General features: G+C 37.3%; 1 protein-coding gene, 1 non-coding gene and 1 pseudogene across 4 annotated transcripts in view; 2 read left to right on the top strand and 1 right to left on the bottom strand.

The window, feature by feature from the left end:
- The window catches only part of IGF2BP3 (insulin like growth factor 2 mRNA binding protein 3), a 151,308-nt gene that overhangs the window by 96,974 nt on the left and 28,597 nt on the right, over window positions 1–25,737 (bottom strand). For all 3 annotated transcript variants that reach the window (XM_015080556.3, XM_027075121.2, XM_053218305.1), the window contains exon 3: window positions 6,903–6,951. In XM_015080556.3, the coding sequence (XP_014936042.1) occupies window positions 6,903–6,951 (49 nt within the window). The remainder of the gene's footprint in view (window positions 1–6,902; window positions 6,952–25,737) is intronic.
- On the top strand, window positions 10,103–10,206 carry LOC113604266 (U6 spliceosomal RNA). The gene has a single exon (XR_003426144.1). It is a non-coding gene; the product is annotated as a U6 spliceosomal RNA (small nuclear RNA).
- Window positions 15,181–15,613, top strand: LOC106982372 (small nuclear ribonucleoprotein F-like; annotated as a pseudogene).

Raw genomic sequence — 25,737 nt, 5'->3', positions numbered from 1 at the left:
ATCACCATATATTTCCTCCAAGCCTGGTAGAATCCTTTTTCTATTGAGTTCACTGTCACACTTTCAGAGGCATGCGGAAAGCAAATAAATGATGATAATTGTAAGAAAGAGAAACTTACCTTTTGGGGGAAGTGTTCTGTTTGAGTAACCTGATTAAGAGCAGAAACTCTACCACTTTCCAGTTGCGTGACCCTGGGCAAGTTACTTCACCTCTCTGTACCTCAGCTGCCTCATCTGTAAAGTGGGGACATGGGACTGTTGTGAAGATAAAACGGGTTAATTCAGCACCTACCACGTAAGTGTTCAATAAGTGTCAGCTATTTATAGGCTAGTGCTCAGAGTCAGGCTGTGGTGAAAAAAGATCACGTGTCTGTGTCAACGGTCTCCACTTGCCTCTTATGGTCCTTCAAAATTTGGTAGAGATCAACTAGCTCTAACAACTGTTCATACTAATTGTCATAGTGATTTTCAAACAGTCCCACAAAACTTCCCCAGGGGCCAAAGAGGGAACCAGCAGACAAGGTTCTATGCCAGCTTTGAAAAGCTCGGTCTTTATATCTGTACACCAGGATTCTGCCATACCATGTATTTGAAGAAAAGAGAAAAGCCTGAAAATCACCTACCAAGAGAACACTGCTTATCTACTACTTTATTTACAACGCTAAGATATCTGCTGCAAAAGCCAACATTTAAATGGGTTATTTGTAATAATCAACATCAACACCTCCTGCGACTTTTCCTTCAGTTCATGGCTAATGTCAACCCCACTGTGTCTAGAGAGGTATTTTTCTGTTTGAGTATCTTGTATTGTTAGCTTTTCATTGTCAATTATACTTAAATGCTTTGGTCTCATCCAATTTCTGCTCATCATTAATTCACATATTCACCATGGACCAAACACCATCTGACCAGAACACCAAACACACATCAGCACTTGGACATATGAAGATGAATCACAATTCCTTCTGCTAAACACATCCACCAGGGACTTTGCCTGACTGACTCCATCCAGGGCCTTGGCCTACATCTCTTTACTTGGAAGTCATCCCACCTCCCTCCATCTCCAAGACAGTCTTCCAATTCTCAGGACACATTCATCCAAGGCTTACTATAAGGGCTCTTTTTGAACAATTTTAGGTAACTATGCTATAGTTTTGTTGTCTTCCTCCCAGACTAGATAACATGGCATCACTACTTTCTTGCTTACTTCTTTTTTTCTTTCTCAATGAAGACTCCTTTGGTTTCCCTTTTGCTAGAGCCTTGCTTAACAATATTGCTATTTCTACTTCCTAGTAGAACAGCCAAGGTGTCCTCCTGTAATCATTCTTTCTTACTGCATTCAGAATCCATATGGAAAGAAAGTAACAGACTTCACTGAGATGTTATTAGCTTTACAAAGCTAATGGAAGCTAATCTTATGGAAATTTCTGACTCTACAACTTGCCTCCATTAAGCATTCTTCTAAGTGCAATGTGAATTTCTCCATTCTGTAGTACTTGCTTCAGCTCACAAAAGTCCATTTTCTGGTTTCTACCTTGTTTATAGTAGAGGAGGTCTTTCATTGTGGTCTGAAATGCAGGCATCTCTCTAAAGCTTTAGCCCTTCTACCACACAATAGACACTACTAACATGAATATAATTTATTCGAAGTTCTGCTACATCCTCTTACTATATCTTACTATTAACCCAACACTCCCCACCACCCAACTACAAAGGAATAAACTTCTTTTCATCATGAAGGAAGCCTATAAAGTTCTAACATTCCCTATTACACTAGAAGTCAACTTTCCAAAGCTGGTCACTAGGAATGAGGCTCAAAACAAACTAGCCGAACAGTAGAGTGTTCTGTTAAGGCAGTGCTGTGGCCCTACAAAAGCAGAGCCTCCTAAGATTTCTTACAAGCTACACTCACTTCCAAAAAATTGCTTCAAGCTCATATGAAGCACCACAAAGACCTCTGAAAGATAAAATTAAGAACTCTGCTTGGAGAAGAAAACCAAACAGTATTTTATGCTGCATATTCCACCTTACACCTTTGGTTTTTCATTTTTAGTATAATAGTTACTTGTTTTCCATGTCAAGAACCTGAGCTCAACTCATAAATGTCAGAAGACTGGATGCAAATGCAGGATGCTTTTAGTTATAAAGAAAACTCCCTTTAATCCCCTATGTTTAGCCTGCGAGACAGCTTCTGCTTCCTTTATTCAATCACACCAGACTACACACATGGCAAAAACAGACCTTACACTGTGGAAATCTCTTTAGTTTCTTCTCAAGATACTCATCTTCCCAGCTCAGTTAAGTCCAGGAAAAACTGGATATCCAATCCCTGAGGTAAAAGCCAGCATACATTCTGGATTTTCTACCAAGACTGTGATTTCAAAGTATGCAATCCTGCTAAGTATTTGTCAGACCACATACATATTCAAATCTTTGCCTTAGAAAATACAGTGTCTTCAGTCATGGCCAATGTCAGGGCATCGTCATGTACAACACCTCAGATGAAGACAACTAACTGTAGCTCAGACTGTTTTCCCAGACAGTAAACCAGTAACTCTGGGAACATCATTCTACTATTACTGCCCAACCCAAAAATGAGAACCTAACTCAACCTTTAAAACATTTCATTTACATAATTATTGAGTCTTACATTTCTTTCAGAGAAGGTACTCCTTTTTGGAGTTCTGTGAGTACTTATTAGGAATTTTGATTATTTAGATTGGACAGTAGTAAGACAATGAAATTGGAAAAAATTCTCCTTGAAAAGTCCTTTCCTGAGGCTTTGGCAATTTTTTTTTTTAAATGCAGAAAGACATTCTTTAAATTTAGGAAATGGGGCCCATCTGAGACATTGAGTAAGAAGAAACCAAGTGTTCTCAAAGGCTTTTAAAGTCCGGGGTTCTGCTGGGACTCAAACAATCCCACACCTGCATGCTGTTTGTCCAAGAAGGCATCCCCTCAAATCCTTAGCACTCATGTCCACGTCCCTCTGGGCATCTGAGGACCCAGGCCTGTAGGCCATCAGGACTCTTTGTAGATGTGGCCCTTCTAGCATTTTGGTCACACCAAAAATCTTCCAAGTATCTCAAGCAAGGGGATGGGAGGTAGAGAAACAAAATTTTCTTCTAATTTCCCTTCTACTGCTACATTCCACATACTGGGGGGAAAACAAAACCACCTAATTCTCCAGCAGTAGGTCCTTCACAAAGTTAGTTTCCTCATATTTTTATCTGCCAAAAACACTTAAGCAGTCAAACAGTTGGCCAATCCAGGGCCCCTAAGTGCTTTATCATTAACCATAACTACATAGTTAGAAACCATTTAACCTCTGCCTGGCATACCCAGGATGCAAGATGCACTATACAGAGAACTTGAAAGGAATCCCCTTCTGATCATTCAGTATATGGCAATATAAAGAAAAAAGAAACAATACACGAACACAAATATTAAAAAAAGTCATAATGGAATAAAATAATTAACGATCCAGCAACGGATTTAATAAAATGCCACAGAGCATCACATCCAGTGTTTCTACCAAGGTCCCAGATTCTGTCACCTCTGCAGTGACCTCACAGAAAATGGCTTACAACAGGACTGGCAGAACAGTGGTGGAATTTCACTTGTGGGTTAGAACTCTGGCTGGATATTAAGCTCTTGGTTCCAGGTCCACCTTTCAACGTTTCAATGCTGAGCTTAGGACTCTGCACTCTTTAAAAGCACTCCTTTTGGGCACCCAGGTGGCTCAGTTGGTTGAGCGTCCAGCTTCGGCTCAGGTCACGATCTTAGTTTGTGGGTTCGAGCCCTGTGTCAGGCTTTGTGCTGACAGCTCAGAGCCTGGAGTCTGCTTTGGATTCTGTGTCTCCCTCTCTCTCTGCTCCTCTCCCGCTCACACACACACACTCTCTCTCTCTCAAAAATAAACAAACATTAAAAAAAATTAAAAACAAATAAAAACAAAAGCACTCCTTTGCCTATGGTTCTGTTAGCTTCACAGACTGGAAGACAATGGAGGAGATAAGACAGGCTCTTCCCCCATTTGTCAGCAGTTCGTATCAGCAGTGGGTTTCAGTCTCTAAATGCCATGGGCACTCCTAAAACCAGCTTTATCACCTCCCTTCTTTCTCCCCTATGCCAGGGAGCAGCTACAACGCTTGTTCAGAGTCTCAACTACTCAGGGCTCTCTTTCCAAGTTACAAAGATCTAATCATCTCAACTTCTTGCTTCGACACCTCAGCCTTCAGGATGGTAACTACTCCCTGCAGCCACCGCCTCTGGATCCTCTTTTTTCCCTTGCAGTCTTCCAGCACCTGTGTAATTCTTTACATTAAATTTCCCCTGATGAAATACCTAGCGTTTGCTGGCTCCAGCCTGGACCTGACCGAGATAAGCACCAGAACTCAAGGTTAAGAGGAGGTGAATTTGTTGTTCATTTCCTAAGCTAAAACGTAGCGTGCATTTACACATATCAAGCACTTTTTAAGGGCTTTAGTGTACATCAACCTATAAAGGTTTACAGCAACCCAATGAGGTGGCTACTATCCTCATCCTGATGTTAGAAATTAGGAAAATGAGGCTCAGAAAAACCTGCTCAGAGATCACACAACTATAAAGTAGTGAAGCTAGGATACAATTCCAAGTCTGACCCCAAAGGCCACCTACAAAAAAAACTAAGGCTTTTCTAAATACTTCACACTGCTTGAAGGGACTCTTTACATGATTCACCAATCACTTATTCTAAGTATACACTTGCTTTTTTGTTATCCTTTTAAGACTTATTCCTTACCAGTTGCCTTCCGTTTTAACATGCCATTGTTTGACTAGTAGAACAGTATCTTTTGTCCTGTGGAATGTCTCACATTCCGGGCTTGACTAGTTGTTTCTTCGTGGCATCATTTAAAGTTGTGCCTCTATCCTCTCTAGTTTTGGTAATTCAAAGTTAGACTGAAATTGAATACAGTCAAATCTCTATTTTTTAGACAAGAATATTTCACCCGTGTTTCTGTGTATTTGCTATTTCATCAAATCAGGAAGTACGCAACATCTGGCCATTCCATTATCAGTGAAACTAAGATTAATGAGTGGATTCAAAGTTTAACCCCTCCATTATAAAGGCAATCTGGACTTTTAAATCCAAAATTATCACTGCCTACAATAAGGCTTTGGCACAAGACAGACACCATACTCAGTATGTACAAATAAAACATTATAAAAAGTGACTCATCTCAAAAAGGAAGTAACAGATGGTGTTCATTCAAGTCTTCAAGGAAAGGAAACATCACAATAACTCATTCTATTCCTCACCAAATTGGTTTTATCAGTATTTCAAACATTTTTAAAAAATGTAAGAGGTCAAAAGTCAAGAGTTTCAAAGTCTACTTCCAAGCTTACAATTTAGTATTCATTCCTACTTAATTCTTTGAATCCTGTGCCCATATTTATCCATCTGAAAATGGAGTTAACATCTCCAATTTCACCTTACCTCAAAAGATTAGTGGGAGGATAAAATGAAATATAAAAGAAAAAGTTGTATATGGCAAATAAAGATTTATTCTCATAAATTAAATTTTATCCAGAATGAGAAATAATACAGTAAACTAAAAGCTTGAGAAGCCACCAAAAATACAATAAAGTAAATGCTTCAGAAGTCACTGTAATCTAAATTTGAAGAGATCTTATGAATGAACTGCCACTTGCCTACAGCTGATGTGCTAGTACGCCAATATTCACTCACTTAAAATTGACGACTACCATTTTGACGATTTCATTGAAAGCTACACTAGATTTAGTTCTCAAACAGAAACTCATATTTAACATGCCCCATGTTAAAATAAGGGGATCCAATCAGTAATCTTGATTACCATGACACTTGATTTGGGTACCCACGCTCCAAGCTACTCAAGTTCCTAAACCAATGTTAATCTAAAACAGGAAAATCCATTAGGTTTAATCTTAAAAGTCACTGTTTCCATCTATAAAAATATACTTTCTATACATTATATAACTTGGAAAATATTCAGTATATATCAAAGAACCACCTCTTCCAACAAAGTTTAAACCCAATTATATTGTTCTGAAAATAAATGCTGTATAAAATATCATGAGCATAAATGATTTGTTACCAACTGAGACATTGGACGAATCATACCTCAGACCATAAAAGAAACTTTTCAACCATCCTTTGCATTTTGGTGAAGGTTCTGGTTTAGTGACTGACTCATCAAATGTCATTTCAGAAAACTAATATGAAACACACAAAGCTAGTTACTCTTTGTTTTTATATTAAAAATACATGCAAGCTGAGGAGTTTTCCCTGCACCATCTGTCCCAAATTTTAAGAACTTTCAGGTTCCATCATCAGCAAGAGTCAAAAGACATTTTATTTATTCAACCACTGATATCTCAAATTCTCACCATGACGTCATTATTATCCTTTGGAAATTACGGACACTGGCTATTCAACTGTGCTAAATGGTTTGTTTATACAGTTACTACAGTGCCACCATCTGAACAAAAGAAAGCTGAGCTCACATTTTAAAATAAAGTATAAATAGCAGGTAGGTGTCTTTAAAAAATGTGCCAAGGAGGGAAGTTCATATTTAAATATAACTGGAGAACTCATCAGAAAGATCCCAAACAAGATTCTGTTAGGATGGGACTGAATGAGGAAAACTACCCCATTAAAGTATATCAAAGAGCAGATTTTTTTTTTATTTTAATGAGCAGATTTTTAAGAGAGACACTATGCTCCTGCAGAGAAAAGCCCACAGCAAGACATACACAAGAGAGAAGAATTTTGTGTTTTAGCACAACCCAGAGTTGAGGGAACGAGAAAAACCCTTCGAAAAACTAAAAACAATAAGCTTAAATACAGAAATCTTAACTTTAAATATAGAAATTCTTACCTCCCACTGTAAGTGAGGCGGAATATTCCTTATCTGAAGTTTCCGGATCCTGCAGAAGAATTAAAATGTTTTATAAAAGAAAAAAGAGTATGAAAGCCAAAGACATTAATAGCCACCATGGATGCTTTAAAATATTTACATTAACTACAAGGCAATACGCAGTAAGAAAACACAATCAAAGAAGGAAAAAGGAGACAAAGTTAATCACAGGATGCATACTGAGACCATTTGGAGATCCAGCAGCATTGGATTATTACAGCTTATTTTAAAAGCCACACTGGGGCACCTGGGTGGCTCAGTCGGTTTCCAACTTCAACTCAGGTCATGATCTCACAGTTGGGGAGTTCAAGCCCGGCATTATGCTCTGTGCTGACAGCTCGGGAGCCTGGAGCCTGCTTCAGATTCTGTCTCCCTTTCTCTCTGCCCCTCCCCTGCTTGTGCTCACTCTCTCTCTCTCAAGAATAAATAAACATTAAAAATTTTTTTAATTTATGGGGCCGTACTACAAATGTTCTTAATCTGAGATCACAGCCAAGGGGACCATAGACAGATTTGGGAAATCTGGATGGGTGGAGGGGGAGTAAAAACCACTGATTTATTTTTTCACTATCCCCTACATGAAATTTAGCACTCCTTTAATTATGAATGTTGGCATGTAAGTTTAGTAGAATCACACTACTTGTAATTTTGACATTAACATCAGATATTTTTGTATCACTATAACTTGTTGCAGACCTTTATCATCTACACCCATTACTGTGAAACTTAGACATGTTGCTAGAACTTACTATGTTAAGTACATATTGTAACTATGAGTTTTAACATTTTACTAAATGTATTTCAAAATAATTAACTTCCTATCATCCTATGTATTTTATGCCTTGAAAAACATCCTAAGATATCCCTAACTTTCAGGCTACCAAAGGACTCCATGGTACAAAAAAAACATTAAAATCCTGACCTTACCACTGTATGTTAACTAACTCAAATTAAAATAAGAACTTAAGGAAAAAGTCGTTTGAATTTTCTAGCTAGTAGTTATATAAAAGATCTTAAATGAAATATGCATTTAGCTAGGTATTACTTTTTGATTTTACTTAAATTGATGGTTTCTATTGTCATTGCATAATACTCAAAAATATATTTAAGATTTCTGCCTTCATCAAGTTTATGGACTTTGTTAGGCCTAAAACCTTTCCAAGTGAGGTTATTTTGGCTGCCGTTTGGAAATGTGCATCATGTCTTTATTCATCAAAAATGCTGTCAATTTGTCTCCTTACCTACTCAAACTTGCTATTAGAGTTATTTAGCATTCTTTATATTCATTTGTTATATATACAAAAATATTACTACATGGTTTTGCTGACACCTAACACAATTGTAAATGTCTCAGCATCTTACATATGCGAATCTTTGTGTTGTCCATTAAACTCTTTGGTATTATATGTATGTAAATCGTTTGGATACTGCTTAACTCATTGCATGTGTAATTATTATTAACCACTCTGATTCATTAAATTTTCTTATCGCAATACCAAAAAAAAAAAAGACCTCAGTTCACATGCCCACATATGTAAATATGTAGGTCACATAATATTGATTATATACAATATTTACTGTAATGTATATATCCTCTCTTCTTTTACCCTGTTTTAAATGTTGTCAGAGGGAGGAAGGGAGGAAGAGATATCAATTATGTGAGATTGTACCATAGGTGCCACACACAAAATCACCTCCTTAGAAGGGAAAGGAATTTATAGTCAACTAGGTATTAAAAAAGAAAAAAGAAAAAAGAAAAAGAAAAAGTTTAGCAACTGGGCTTAACATATCAAGTGAAATAATTAAATTACTTAACTTCTAAAATTAGAAGTTTCCTTCCTGGTCAAATAACCCACTTATTTTGAAGTACCACAGCAAACCACAAGATCAGATTCATAACCTAGTCCTTTGTCTCTGCATTCCCCTCAAAGCACGAGAACAAACACCAGATACCACCTATCCCTTAGGAAACTATAAACAACATGTAAGTTAACCCAACTCAGGTACATCCTGTTTGTAAACTAAGGAGGAAGAAAAAGCAGTTTTAAATTATTTTTATGGGACCGTAAAGCAAAGCACAATCATCAGGGACAATACACCATAGAGATGGTAAGACAGCAGGTCAATTTAAGAGAAAAAAAATTTCAACTACCACCTTAGTCTCAGAATTTACACATGAAATGCTAAGCCTAGGATTTCTTTCATAGTAACTCATGTGCTATTAATTGTTAAAGCTGCAAGACACATGCGCTCTCTCTGCTTCTGTATATATAAATTTTATATTTCCCATACAGGCCTTTAAGAATATACTCTACTAAGATGTGTAATACACAGATTACACAATTGCTATATATTGCTGTAGGGAGCAGAAATATTACTCAACATTATGTAATTATTTATCCTGAGTAACCAAGGAAGTTAAGATTTACTACACACATCCAACTACACAAATGCAAGTACTAAGTTTTATTCAAGCACCTGACAGTAAGAATTAGTAGCACAGTTTTAAGTAACTAAGTATTCATCCCCATTGGACTCTTTTGTGGGTATACGTATTACCGAAAATTTTCTCCACAAGTACACCTGTAAGTGTACATACAGAGTTTAGGTCAACTAGCAGGTAATTATTCTTATCACAAAAACAAGTATCTACCTCACAGGGCTCCCAAGAAATTCTGTGAATAGAATACCATCTTTCATATATTAGAAGTAATCCGTTAGCCATGTTTTCTCAACGCATTCTTCAAAATGTATATCCAACATCCATTTACTTATTGGTAGTTACTCCAAAATAATTCTTTTTCCTAAATGGCTGTCTAGTTTCCATTATCGGATTCTCTCAAGTTTCATTTTAGACAAACATCAGGATTATTTTCATATAGTTACTTTTCTCACATCTAGAGTTGTTCTTTCCCACTTAATCAGTCAGTAACTTATTTAAAACTCTGCAGTTTCTCCTCTGCTCCTAACCCCATGCTCCCTTCTTACCAGTTTAAGAGTCAAAAGGCTCAAGATTACAAGCGTCCCAGCAAAGGTATGAATTCTCACCATCCAGCACAAAAAAACAAACTTCTGACCTGGGAAGTACTTGAGAAAATCCATCCCACCCCACTGTACTTATCAGGTCGGCTGTACACAAAGCCCCATCACTTGCGTGATCCATGCTCCCTTCGGCAGCACATACACTAAAACTGAAACAATAGAGCAATTAGCATGTCCCCTGCATAAGGATGACATGCAAATTCATGAAGCATTCCACATTTTTTATATGTAAATTTGCTATATATAAGTTTTCCAAGTGATTTTTCTTTTCTTCCCCCCCACCTCAGTATTAGGTTTTCCCCCCTATTAATACAAGTAAATCCAGAGGGCACCTGGCTAGTTCAGTTGGTAGGGCATGCAACTCTTTATCTCAGTCATGACTCTGAGCCCCACATTGTATGTAGAGATCACTTTAAACCAACAAATAAATAAAACAAGTTTAGATTTTATGAAAAAATAATATAAGTAAATCAAGTTCATTCATTTTTTGGTTTTTTTAATGTTTATTTTTGAGAGTGAGAGACACAGAATGTGAGTAGCCAAGGGGCAGAGAGAGAGGAAGACACAGAATGCAAAGCATTCTGTCAGTGCAGAGCCCGAAGCAGGGCTCAAACTCACAAACCAAGAGATCCTGACCTGAGCTGAAGTCAGCCGCTTAACCGACTGAGCCACCCAGGGGCCCTGTCAAGTTCATCCATTTAAAAAAGAAAAAAAAAAGAAAAAAAAATACTATCACTTGCTTCACTCATCTCCCATCCCAGCTTTTAACATTAGGTTATATTTAGGTTTGATCCTAAATAGTTCAGAGTCCAGAAAATAGATATTGATACATATCTACCGTATGATTACCTAATCATTAAAGTTCAGTTTAACTATCAGGAAGCAAATTAAGTTGGTGTTCTACCTCCACCTGACATACACCTGAAAAACAATAGGAAACACACACTTTGAGAACAGAGACCAATTAGAGCGTCTCATTCTCAGAAACTGGAACAGTGCTTGGCACCTGAGAAGCAATCAACTGATAAACAATCAACTGATACTTAAATCTATATAAATATAGATTATAGAATTTATTATCATCTATAAAGGGGAAGAAAAACACAAGAATTCACAGCTCTAACCAGAAACTACTAGCATTTCCAATGATTTTCTTACACCTCATAAGGAGAGAGAAAAACCGGAACATTTAATCAACTATTGTTTAAAAAAAAAAAAAAAAAGCCTTAACAGAATTTATTTTATCATATAGAATTTAAAGGTTTCCCCCCACAAGGAAAAATGAGGTAAAGTTTAAGTTCTCAGATAACAGATAAAAATCTTCAAAAATGCTTACTGTGCTTGAAATATTAGTTATAATGACAATTCAATACTCTTTACTAGGAAAAAATACTATTAGAAGCAAGTTTAATTACAGAATAAAGGAGCAACAGAGAAGCTCCCATAGATTCCAAAGAGCATCTTCAAGATCTTTAGTAATCAATGCAACTGATTTAAACTGATTTTGTAACAATTTTCAAAATTACATAAAACTAGAAAAATATCAACCTCCATATGCCATACCAGGTTCATTTATTAAGTACCATCACCTTATCTTGTTTATCTATAACTCAAACCAGTACCAGACAAGTTCCACTTACATGGCCTGTCATGCAGAAGTACATCAGTAAACAGCTATAAAAGGACTTTTGTTTAAAAATAACCATAGAGGTGTCGTGATGACTCAGTCCATTAAGCTTTTGACTTCAGCTCAGGTCATGATCTCAGTTTGTGAGTTCAAGCCCCGCATATGGCTCTGTGCGGACAGCTCAGAGCCTGGAGTCAGCTTCAGATTCTGTTTCTCCCTCTTTTTCCCTCTGCCTCTCTCATGAAAGCATGTGCATGCTTTCAAAATAAATAAAACATTTAAAAAATTTAAATAACTATAAAACTGGCTGACTCAGTCTGTAGAGCACACAACTCTTGATCTTGGGATTTTTAAGTTCAAGCCCCATATGGAGTGTAGAAATTACTTAAAAATAAAATCTTTAAGGATGGCTGGGTGGCTAAGTCGGTAGAGCATGCAACTCTTCATTTTGGGGTTTTAAGTAGGAGTATAGAGATTGCTTAAAAATAAAACATTTAAAACTTAAAAAAAAAAAAACTATAAAGCCATCACTGCTCCTCAAAGTGTTTAACAAAAATTCCTTGATATCATATATCCCCTCTATTTCCAGTTGTTTAATAAATATCTTTGTACAGCTGGCTTATTCGTATCAGGATTCTGATGAGAGTTAAGGGGTGCATGGCTAGATTAGTTGGTAGAGCATGTGATTCACGAACCTAGGGTTCTGAGTTCAAGCCCCACATTGGGTGTGGAGCTTGGGAGGGGAGGGGAAGGAAAGAAAAGATCCCAACCAGATGTACATATGTGCAGAGTTCTTTTTGCCATTTACTTGACACGTCATAAATCCTGCATGATTACTCATTCTGAATTTCATCCACTGTATCCCTTTTGTGTCGTTTTCAGTAATTGTTTAGTATGTTGAATTTCATATACAATGATATGTAATATTTTTATATTATAAAGCATAAAACATCTAGGAACACAACCACCCAAATAATTAGAACAAGACAATTGAAGCTACCCATGCTTCTCTCCCACTCCAAATACCTGCCTCCTGGAATGTACTCATTGTACCAAATTTGTCATTCTTATACCTTTTATTTATGAATATTCATCTCTCTTTTAAAATGATTAAGTAGGCAAAATACTATTATCAATCCTTAAAAATGAACAAAAATTTAATATTAAATATCTAGTCACAGTTCTACAATTTAAAAAAATTAAATTTGCTCAATCAGTATCCCAAAAGAGCTATATACACTGCATTTGGCTGATTATGATTCTAGTCTCATAACCCATGTTTCCTTTTTTTTCCCCCCTTGCAACTTATTTGGGGGAGAAAAAACCCAAATCCTGTCATTTGTCCTATAGATTCTTCACTGCGTGGATTTTGCTAATTACACCCCCATGGTGCTGTTTAGTATTCTCCTCTGTCCCCTGTAAATGTAGTAATTAGATCTGAAGATTCAATTTGTTTTTTGTTGTTGTTTGTTTGGGGAGATACAATAATTTATCACAAGCAGTGTTTTATACTTCCACAAGGAGATGTGTTATCTCTAGCTGTCTTTCTGTGATGCTGCAATCATGAATGATCACTACCTAAATCCATTATTTCATTCAAGGTTGAAACTAACTTTCTCATTTTATCATGGCTTCTGTATTTTTTTTTTTTTTTTTTTTAGCTTGAGTTCTTCTATTAAGAACAACTTTCTCAGGTGCCTGAGGTTCAGGTGTTAAGCATGACTTCGCTCAGGTCATGATCTCATGGTTCATGAGTTTGAGCCCACTGGGTGAGCTCCCACTTCGGGTAGAACTCAAGCCCCATTTCGCTCATGCGTGCTCTCTCTCTCCCTCTGCCCCTCCAGGGATTAACTTGTGCCCTCTCTCAAAAATAAAATGAATGAATAAATAAATGAACCGATCCATCAGTATTAAAAACAAAACAAAAACTTTCTCTTAGGGTGCCTGGGTGGCTCAGTCACTTAAACATCTGACTTCAGCTCAGGTTATCAGGTTATAATCTCACAGTTCATGAGTTTAAGCCCCACATCGGGTCCTCTGGTGTCAGCGCAGAGCCCATTTCCAATCCTCTTTCCTTCTCTCCCCCTCTCCCCCAAATAAGTAACAACATTAAAAAAAAAAACAAAAACCTAGCGTTATTTAAAAACAAAAAAAACACTTTCTCTTGTCAAATATTTGGAACTCTGAAGCACAGTAGGTACAGTGAAGACAGGATAAATAATTGATTATTTCCCTTCTGCAGCGGATGGTTTTGTGCCTCTTATCACAACCCCTCACTCGGGTCTGATTTCATCCACAGCTGTGGCAGTGAGGTTTGCTCTGCCTCCTTCCACCCCTAAGCACACACTCAGACATCTCTGTTTTACTTCAGGGCTTTCTCCAACGCCTCAGAAGAGTAGAAGAGCAGCCTAGAAGCAAAGGAGATGAAACCCTCAAGACAATACACAGTTTACAAGAGAAGGGTACTAGCCAGGACATAAATGCCTCTCTTCATCTGCAAGGCATTCTGTACATTTCTCTAAGGTACCATTTCGTTTCAGCAATTTCATTAAAGCACCTTTCGTTAAAGCACTTTTTGTTCCAAAATAAATCAGCTTCATGAAAATCCTCATCTCCATCTCTTCTTTCAGCAGTTCAAAGGCATTGTTATTTCACAATTGTATTTTCAGAATAAGGAATTGGCGTTCTGGCATTGTCCAAAGAGGACCAAATGTTTACTTCTTTTCAGTATCATAAATTCACAGTCATAGATATTTTGAGTGTATCAATCTAATGCATTAATTCCTTTTGATGCTCCAAATACCTCATCTTTAGTCAGTCAATGCAAGCTTCTTCATATTGACTCCTGCATCTTGTGACAGGACTCCAATAACCTAGGAGAACTCCTTTGCTTTCTGTTACAACAGAACAATCCAGGTTCAGCCGGCACAGTTCCTAGCCCCATCTGCAATCAGCTTTTTCTACATAAAGTGCTAGTCCTTTTTAATCAGAAATAATACACTGAGACACAATCTAGTCACTAGAGTGTTCATTATTATTGGGTTGGTCATTACTCCTAGGCCACAGCTGGAAAATATATACATTTTGTGTGAAAGAGAAATAAACCATGTGTTCATGCTGATTACTTTCAATTCAAATTTTAGATTACTAGGTTGTTGCCAAGTGTCTTTGATATTTGCATCTTTTCTTCCACTGTAAGGTCTGACAGCAGGTAAGAAAGTAAACAAGAGAGGCCTAGATGGCTCAGTTGGTTAAGTGTACCACTTCTGATTTCGGCTCACATAACCATCTGACAGTTTGTGAGTTCAAGCTCCACCTTTGGCTCCAAGCTGACAGCAGGAAGCCTGCTTGGGATTATCTTTCTCCCTCTCTCTGCTCCCCCCACCCCCCAATTGCTCACCTGCTCTTTCAAAATAAATAAATAAACTAAAAAAACAATTTAAACAAGAAAACGCTTCATGTCTGTTATGGACAGAATACTTTTGTTCCTGCACCTCCCACCTCCCAAAATTCCTATGTGGCAGCCATAATCTCCCTTGTAATGGTACTACGTACCAAAGCGGCCTTTGAAAAGTACTAGGATGTAGATGAGGTCATGAGGGTGAAGCCTCCATAATACAAGTATGATTTTTTTTTTTTTAAGAATTTATTTATTGAAGCTCCGTGATTCGCACCCAACCATAGCTACTCCAGTCATGAGGGACAGACAACAGCTGGATCGGCGGCGAGTGGCCCACAGCATTTGCTTATAGTAGCGATGAGTTTGCCCCTCGACCCCAAACATTTCCTGAATGGATTAACAGGAAGGCCGGTAATGGTGAAACTTAAGGGGGAATGGAGTACAAAGGCTACCTTGGAATCTATAGATGGCTATATGAACATGCAGCTTGCAAACACAGAAGAACACATAGATGGAGTATTGTCTGGACATTTGGGTGAAGTTTTTTAAGTCCTTTACATCAGGGGTGTTGAAGAGGAAGAAGATGGGGAAATGAGAGAATAGCATCTTTTGTGGGGAATTTTTTATATTTCTAGACAACAAACTTTTTCCAAAAAAAAAAAAAACTTATTTATTTTTTAAGTACTCTCTTCCCCCAGTGCAGGGCTCACACTCACAACCCCGAGGTCAAACTCACAATCCCGAGATCAAGAGTCACATGCTCTTCTGACTGAGCCAGCTGGACACCCAGGATTGCGATCTCTGCAAAAAGAAAGACCAGGGGTCTCTCCACCGGCACATGCTGAGGAGAGGCCATGTGAGCCACAGCAAGGAGGTATCTCTCTACAGGCCAGGAAAAGCAGACCCTTATCAAGAACAGAAAGAACTGCCTGCACTTTGAGGGTTTCCCAGGCTCTAGAACTGTGATGAATAAATGTCTATCGTTTAAGCCCCGCGGTCTGTGGTATTTTGTTATAGCAGTACACACTGCTTATGACAGTGTCTGCATTCAACCCTCACAGCATTTTATCGATTAGGAAACAACAGCTTAAGTTTAACTTGTCCAAACACACACTGCTGATGTGTAGCAGGGTCAGAATACACCTCTGGGCATTCTAGCTCCAGAGCCTATCCCCTTAATTACACTATATTCTATTTTATTGATTTCACTTATAATCCAACCAATAATGTAACCACATCAAATGACTTCAGAAAAATTACAGGCTATAATTTTTGTTAAACCCTAAAGGTCAAGTATAGGTTAATCCTACACAAAACTTTCACTTTTCCCTACAGCTTTAAACCATATGATGATCATTTACACATCAAGACTCAATACTGACATTAAAAGGACAAGGTTACATATTAATAACAAGAAAGGAAGGCAACAATGCTGAAAACTTGGCTAACTCAACTGCCCAGGACAACTGTATACACACGCCATCAGGCACTTCTGAAGGCAGTCATTTCACAATAAGTACCAATGCAAGAAACAAAAATGTATTAAGGCTTGCAACCTTCTGTCCAAACTACCTACAGATCCTGAATGTGTATTTTCTTCATCTTATTTCTCCCAAAAGGCTCTGTCACACCCCTTTCCATCAATACTTATACAAATCAAGGGAATCACTAAATTCCCACTTCATAAGGAGACTCAGGCTCTCATCACAATCTAAGGGGCTAATACCAGCAGAAGGCAGGAAGAGAAAACTAAGTCTAATATTAACAGGTTTCTCTTTGCCTTGTTTTCTTATTCAAACAAGTGGGACACATCGTCCACATTTGGACCATTTTTAAGCCTCTTAAATCCACCACTTGGAGGCACTCTGTACTAGCTCAGATTTTCATTCCAGTTGTGCCCAACCAATTCAATCTATATGTAAAAAGCAGTTTTACTCAGCCAAAATCAAAACTGCTAATTACCTGTATTAATAGTATTCAATATTTACATACAAGTATCTCCTTTTTTATTTTATACAGTTAAGAATTTTAAGTAGCTCTTTAAAAGGTCAACCTCAATTTTTAAAAAGTTTAATATACCTTGCTGATGCAAAGGGGCAACTGGCATAAATAACCCTGACTCATCACTGACTTGGTCATCTGTTATCAAAGCCTCTGACTAGAGATGTAGCCTCTAACTCAAGTATTCTCTTTTTTGTTGTTGTTATTTCCTTATATAAAGCTGTAACATGCTCAAAGACCTTAAACTTGTAAATAGAGAAAACTACAAAGAACCCAGAGATCCAGGTAAAAGGGATCATTACACACTCTGGCTGGTAGAATCATGGGCAGTTTTCAAATTTTGATTTTGTTTTATAAAATAAACCTAATTGTTATGGGGGAATCAGCCTTATTTCCAACCTGTAGTATAACATAAAATGAAGCAAGAGAAACCAGTTCTAGATTCCAACAGTTCTAACTAGTGTTGTAATACCAGTTTTCTCTTTCCCAAACATTTTACAGTCTAGCAAAAGAAATCAGACATTTTAGGACAGTCTTAAAAAATGGTCAGTAGAAACAGGAAGGAGGGCGCAACATGGAGATTTAGGGGTAAATCAGGTACATCTCAGGTAAAGAATTTCTGTGAAAGGGCTCTATAATGGTCGTGGAGCCTATTTAAAAAAAGAAAAAATAATAATTTGTTAAAAATTGAATTCACTTACGGAATTGACAGAAGGTCACAAGTACTGTAAAGAAAAACATATTTGCTCCAACAGTTAAAGAGGATGCCAGATCCTAGTGAACTGAATACTGGATGGGAGAAAGGAAAATAAGACAAAGTATGTTGTCCCCTTAACTATAAAGGTAAAAAGATATGATTCCAAGTGCGGTCTAAGGATCAATTACGTTAGACCCAGGAGGGCTTTCTTAAAGATTTCAGGGCCCCAATGAAGACCTCCTAAATCAGATTCTCTGGGGACCACTGATAATCTACTGATATCAGTAGGGGGCAAGTTCCAGGAGGGCAAAATTATTTCCATCTTATTCACTGTTGTATGTTCAAGTGCTTAGCAAATTGCCTGGCTCATAATTTGCAATTTACTCAACATTGCTCAAACAAGGAATAAACAAAAATTCTTTTTTGCGTAAAGTTTATTATTTTGAGAGAGAATGCACACACATGTGAGGGGGAGAGAGTGTGCATGAGAGAGCAGAGCAGAGCAGAGCAGAGCAGAGAAGAGCAGAGCAGAGAAGACCCAAGCAAGCCCCACACTGAACTGACACATGGTTCAACCACACAACTACAAGATCATGACTGAGCTGTTATCAGGAGTCAGACGTTCAACCAACTGAGACATCCAGGCACCATCAACAAAAATTCTAAGTAAAAATCTCAAGTGTTTCTTCATCACCCCCTCACTCCCAGATCCCCACGGGAACACATCCATGTTTTAGTCCCCTCAAATAAAAGAGGTGTATTTGTGTTTTAAAGTTGCACACCTTGGGGAGCCTAGGTGGCTTGGGATTCTCTCTCTCTCTCTCTCTCTCTCTCTCTCTCTCTCTCTCCCCCTTTCTGCCCCTCCCCTGCTTGCGCACTCACATTCTCTCTCCCTGTCAAAATAAACTTTAAAATAAAATAAATAAAATAAAATAAAACAAAACAAAACAAAACAAAACAAGGTGGCTCAGTCAGCTAAGCGTCCAACTCTTGATTTCAGCTCAGGTCATGATACCAGGGTATCATGGGATCGAGAGTCGCACCTGGCTCCGCGCTGAGCCTGCTTAAGATTCTCTCTCTCTCTCCCTTTCCCTAAAATACTAATACCAATAATAATAATGTAATAAAAAAATAAAGTTGCACACCTCATCATCTTCATCTGTGTACAACAGTCTCATAGCCTTTAACATATGGATGGGGCCCATATACTTGGTGGGGTCCAAGAAAGGCTGAATGTCTATTACTAATGCTTGCAAGTACACACTGCTCATAGGAGACAATGTCCCATCGATAGAGGAATACAAAATTCTTATACTTCTTTAAGATACATCCAAAGCAATATGACAGAACAGTTCGAAAATTGATTTGATCCTTGATTCCTGAATAACCAAAGATTTCTGTAGTCTTCATAACTAACTTAATCTGAAAATGAGCCTTTAACCAGAGTCATCACCAGTATTTCAACCAACCATAGGAACACATGCAGTTTGAATATTAGGGAGTCACTATTTAAACAAAATGCTCATGGCCTGTATAACTCTAAAGTACATTAACACAATAAAGCCTATTGCACATATCTTCCTTGAAAATTAGGGTGATCACAAGGGAATACTTAGGTACAAAACCTGTAATATGTTTGAGTCACACTGAAAATTAATCCTTCTCTTAAAAAAGAGACAATCATTCCATATTTTTTCACAGTTAAACTAATTTTATAAATACCAATGCATTTTTTCCAGCAAGACTCATTTTTAAAAAGTTATTTTAAAAGCTGTAGGTCTTAAAACAACTCTGTCCAATGGAATAGCCACTAGCCACATGAGGCTTAAAATGTGGCAAGTCCAGTCTGAATTATTCTGTGAGTATAAAATGTAACAGATTTTGAAGATTTAGTACAGAAAATATAAAATTTCTCAACAATTTTTAATACTGATCACATGTTAAAAGATTAAAATTTTAGATGAATTGGTTCATATAAAATACAAATATTAATTTTACCAGTTACTTTTTACTTCTTACTGTGGCTAATAGAAACCTTAAAATTGCATATATACACAGTTTACATCTTTCAGCTGGACTGAGCTGTTTTAAAATTTGGTATACTTGATACTGAAAGGTAAAACTAATTTACCAAATTTTGCTTCTCAATGTAATTTCAGGATCAAGAAACAAAGTTTCATATAGATTAGTTATTCCTCACTTAAAAGTCACCATCACTAAGTGAACTATAACTGTATCTGCAAGAAGAGGTGTTTTAAGGTGACTAAACTTTTTTTTTTTGCAAGTAAATTGTACCCTCAATGTGGAGGTTGAATTCATGACTCCAAGATGAAGAGTCACATGCTCCACTGACTAACCCCAAGGTGATTAAACTCTTAAGCACTGTATTTAAAAAAAAAAAAAAAAAAGTGCTAGATTTTGTATATATGGGTATCTCTACATTAACTTTTTTTTTTTAATGTTTGTTTATTTTTGAGAAACAGACAGATTGTGAACAGGGGAGGAGCAGAGAAAGAGGGAGACACAGAATCTGAAGCAGACTCCAGGCTCTGAGAGGTCAGCACAGAGTCCAACGCGGGGCTTGAACTCACGAACTGTGAGCATGACCTGAGCTGAAGTCGGACACTTGACCAACTGAGCCACCCAGGCACCCCTCTACATTAACGCTTTTTATTTTACATTACTGTGAACTGGATGTAGTCCTTATCTAAGGTAAATCCTAAATCCTTGGATTTTTTTTTTAAGTGAAAAGGTTAAAGTTTACTGTTATTAAGTTCTATCCCCTACTCATGAATTTTAGAAACTGTAACAATCCGGGGCACCTGGGTGACTCAGTAGGTTAAACATCTGACTCTTGACTTTGGCTCAGGATATGATGTCACAGTTACTGAGTTTGAGCCCCACACTCAGAACCTGAATGAGGTTCTGCACTGATAGCACAGAGCCTGCTTAGGATTATCTTTCCCTTTTGCTCTACCCCTCCCCTGCTCCCGCTCTCGAGCTCTCACTCTCTCTCTCAAAATAAAAAAATAAAAAGAATTCTTATGTAGCAAGAAAATGAAGACGCTAAGTTTGATGTAAATACCTTGATCTGACATTCCTTGCCCTAGGTAGGCAACCCAACTCTTGCATTTCTCCAAAGATATAACCTTACTCAACTTTGCAGATAATCAATCTTTCTCTCAGCAGGGAGTACAAACAACAAATAATATAAACACGATGCTACCTTGCCAACCTGATAGTGGCCAATTTTTTCCTGCTTAATAAGATACTTTTCTTTCTGTTTAGACAAAAAATAAACAAAAAAAGTATGTTTATACTACTTAAGGAAGAATACATTGAAGAATCTATGGTTCACTTCACTGCAACATGCTTCCTCATCTATATCTATCCTTGAATTCACAGGAAAAAAACTATTTGAATCTGTTATTCCTTTAAACAAATAAAACTTGGCCAAGATACTAAAACATTCTCATGTCTTGCCTATGACATGTTTGCCAATTAAAAAAAAAAAAAAGGCATACTGAATATGATTAATTCTCTAGAGCTACGGTGTCCTCTGCAGACAGAGGTACATGTTAAAAGACACCACATCAGCAAAAATCAAGACCCTGGGAAACTCTACAACACAAGTATCTAAGTTTTCTAACAAATTTCAAATAAAAGATGGGGAGCCTAGACATTAAAAAAAAAAAAAAAAAAAGACAAAAAAACCCCAAAGACATATCAACCAATCACTAATGTACAGAACTTAACATAAATCCTAATTCAAATAAATTCTTAAAAAAATATTTAGGGGACACCTGACTGGCTCAGTCAGTAAAGCATGTGATTCTTGATCTCAGGGTCTTGAGTTCAAGCCCCATGTTAAGCTTACAGCTTACATTAAAAAATAAAATCAGAATGGAAACTTAAGGCTGGCTCAGTCAGCAGAGCATGAGACTCAATCTCAGGGTGGTGAGTTCAAGCCTCAGTTGGGTGTGAAGCCTATTAAAACACACACACACACACACACACAACTGGGAAAAATGAGACTTTTCATTATCATGAATTAGTGCCATTGTTTTTTATAATTATAATAATTTATAATTTATAATTATTTTTTATAATTATGGTATTGTCTATTTTTTTTTAAGTCCTTGTCTTTAAAGATGCAATCTGAAGAAATTAGGAACATAATATACTTGCTATCTTGAATTTGCTTCAGAAATCAGAGGTATTAATATCCAAAAAGGCTGGTCATCAGCTGGTGATTCTTGAAGCCAGGTGGCAGGTAAGGAGGATTTATTATATTGTTGTTTCTACTGTAGTACTTTTGAAATTTCCACATTTTTTTTTCTGCTCTATCTGGAAGTCACTATCTTCGAAAATGATAAATTCCATCAAAATCAAACTGTGGGCTTGTTAGTACTTGTAACATGAGAAAGGAAGTTTTAGATGAAAAATATGATTTAAGTTGATATAACTGTCTGAGAGTAAAGAAACTTTAAGTACTTTTCACTCACATGACCTTCAACCACACTAGCATTTCCCATACTTCAGAAACACTAAAAGGTTCTAAAATTGTTGCTTTAGACAACAGTCTCTTTTTGCCTCAGGTGGATAGTGCAAGATTCATTTTGCTCTAATAACTACAGTTAAACTTCAAATATAGAATAACCACAAAACTCTATCTTATAACAATGTATGTTAATGAAATTATCTGTACTATTCACTTAAAAAGAATCGCTGCACTGTGCAAAAATTTTATACAATATGCATTTATGCCAATTCTGATACAAACAAGAGATGCCACAGATGAAATAGAACATTAAAAAAATTTTTAAGTTTATTTTATTTTGGGAGAGAGAACATGCACGGGGGGGGGGGGGTGGGGGAGAGAGGGGGAAAAGGAGAATATCAAGCAGGCTCCACATTGACAGTGCGTAGCCTAATGTGGGGCTCGAACTAATGAACCCACAAGATCATGACCTGAGCCAAGATCAAGAGTCCAACACTTAACTGAGACACCCAGGCACCCCAAAAAGTTTCATTTCCTAGCTAGCCAGACTAAAGTCAGAAATACCCAGGGAGGTTAATCATTTCCAGATTATTTCTGCCCCAAGTACAACTTAAGAATCAATTTTTAAATTTCAACAATATTGATAATTAAGATAACAGATACCATTTATTTAGTTACTCCTAAGGGGTAAAAGATCATGTCAGGCACTTGAAATATATTTACGCTGTGTCCTTATACCAACAACCAAGCTCAGTAGGCATTAATACTCCCACTTTATAGATTAAGGAAATTTGACCAAGGTCAAAAAGCAGGTAAATGAAAAGCCAAATTCAAATTTGAACTCCAATTTCCATGCTATTTATACATTAATTTTACAGGTCTACTATTTAGCTTCTGTGTAAGAAAAAAATCACTTGCACAGATCTTCAAGAAAACTGTCCAATATAATCATAATAATATAAATCTCAATCTCTTAAAGAAAATACTCGAAATTGTCTAGTTTACATCCACCTTTCAGAGGAGGACCAACGAGGTCACACCAAAACAGAGTAAATCATTTCAAGGTAACCAAAACATCCAGCCTCACCCAGCAGCTAACAGGACACATGAGTAAGACAAATAACTCTGACAATAAAAGATGTAATGAATTTGGCATTTCAAGAAGTTCCCTTCTTCTGGGAAGTCCCTTCAAGGGCCCCATATGCTTAGATGGGATAGTCGCTTGATAAAATAACATTAAAGTATTAGGCATTAGTCTTTTAGGGGCACCTGGGTGGCTCATTTGGTGGAGCGTGCAACTCTTATTCTCAGGGTTGGGAGTTTGAGCCCCACACTGGGTGCAGAGATTACTTAATAAAACCTAAAAAAAAAAAAAAAAAAAAAACTCTATGATAATCTAGTTATGTTTTTTTTCTTTAAAACTTCAGTAATATATTTCATGTTTCCAAAACATATTCAGACTTCCAATTATATTCTGAAAAAAAAAAAAAAGATGACAAATTTCCAGGAGCAGTAATGGTAAAATCTACTTAATAAATTTAAACCAAGATGCTAGAAAATTCAATAGCTCCACTTTCAGCATCATATTTAGAAAGTAACATGTTAAAACTGTCTATCATGGGCACCTGGCTGGCTTAGTCTTGACAATCTAGGATGTAATATCATGCTTATAATCAGTGCTATTAGGGGCACCTGGCTGGCTCAGTCATTGAAGCATGCAACTCTTGATCTCAGGATTCTGAGTTTGAGCCCACACTGGGTGTGGAAATTACTTAGAAAAATAAAATCTTGAACAATAATAACAGGGGCACCTGGGTGGCTCAGTTAAGCATCTCACTTTTGGTTTCGGCTCAGGTCATGATGTCACAGTTCTTGAGACTGAGCCCCGCATCAGGCTCTGTGCTGACAGCAGAGAGACTGCTTAGGATTCTCTCTCCCTCTCTCTCAAAATAAACACATTTTAAAATAAATAAGTATCAGTGTGATTATCTACAAAAACACAGTACCTATGACTAACATCTCCAAATCCATGGAGGACATAGTCTCTCAAACGTTGTTTGGTCCTCTTTACCATGTTAATGTAACTGGCCAAAAAGTTTAGCATAAACCAAAAGGAGCCAGGGCACTGAGCACCAAAGATATATAAGGCTCTCACCTTTGCACAGATCATACCGTCAAACGTACCCACAGCACATCTACCTACCCTCAGCCTTTCTCTATAATATAGACATCAACAGTTTAAAATAGCCCTTTCCTCCCCTGCACCCCCAGCCCTTTCCTCAATGCTCTAATCCTTCTGAAAGCTTTTCTAGTAGAAAAACCATCACAAACTAAATCTGTCGTTAACAATCTGCACAAGGCATTAAAATTTTAGTGGGCTGGGCTTTAGACTTTAACACCTTGTAAAAATGTTGAAATAAAAGCTTATGCATTTTCAAAACACTTAAGAACGTGTTAAGCAGCCAAGCACTTTAATTAATTGCCTCAAGACTGACTGGTAGAAACAAATGCAAATAAGCTATCAAGATGGACTATCCACCAGGAGGCAGCACGCCAGAACACAAACACACCACCCATTTCTCCACACATCAGGTCATTTTAATTTTTACCCAGGCTTCAGAAGGGCTGGGAAAGAACCTAGGTCAAAGTTTTAATCTTTTATTTCTAAGAGGTCCTACATCATACACATACACTTACATTTAGCATACTCTACTGATGATTAAAACCCCAACACATCTTATGGGGCGCCTGGGTGGCGCAGTCAGTTAAGCGTCCGACTTCAGCCAGGTCACGATCTCGCGGTCCGGGAGTTCGAGCCCCGCGTCAGGCTCTGGGCTGATGGCTCAGAGCCTGGAGCCTGTTTCCGATTCTGTGTCTCCCTCTCTCTCTGCCCCTCCCCCGTTCATGCTCTGTCTCTCTCTGTCCCAAAAATAAATAAACGTTGAAAAAAAAAAAAACCCAACACATCTTAAATTTACAAATACAATTTCATTTACAAATATTTGGGATTTTAATTCCTTTCCCTACAGAATTGTTTGTTGGATATCATTTAAATATTTATTTACTGCTATGTTTAGAACTGTATTTTGTGACCTGGCAAGGCTTTATAATAAGTAACTAAAAAACTAGAATTATTTTTAAGTTTATTTATTTTGAGACAGAGACAGTTTATTTATTTTGCCCAAGTCGGGAAGGGGCAGTGGAGAGAGAGAATCCCAAACAGGCTCCACACTGTCAGCACGGAACCCAATGCAGAGCTCGAACTCATGAACCATGAGATCATGACCTGAGCCAAAACCAAGAGTCAGACGCTTGACCTATGAGCCACCCACGTGCCCAAAACTAGTAGAATTCTATCTTTATTCTCATACAAGTAGAAATAAGCAACAGGAAAAAAATGCTGTATGTGCAATTTGGTCTATCTTTTCAAGAGCCTATAAGTTCAGAGTCATGACAGGAATCCAAACAAATAGCATGAAAACAACCAAACAGAACTAAATCTGATTTACTTAGAACACACACACCTTA

The sequence above is a fragment of the Acinonyx jubatus genome, chromosome A2 (assembly GCF_027475565.1).
Source record: "Acinonyx jubatus isolate Ajub_Pintada_27869175 chromosome A2, VMU_Ajub_asm_v1.0, whole genome shotgun sequence".
NCBI classification, from domain to species: Eukaryota; Metazoa; Chordata; class Mammalia; order Carnivora; family Felidae; genus Acinonyx; species Acinonyx jubatus.
This window is presented reverse-complemented; position numbering and strand designations above follow the sequence as displayed.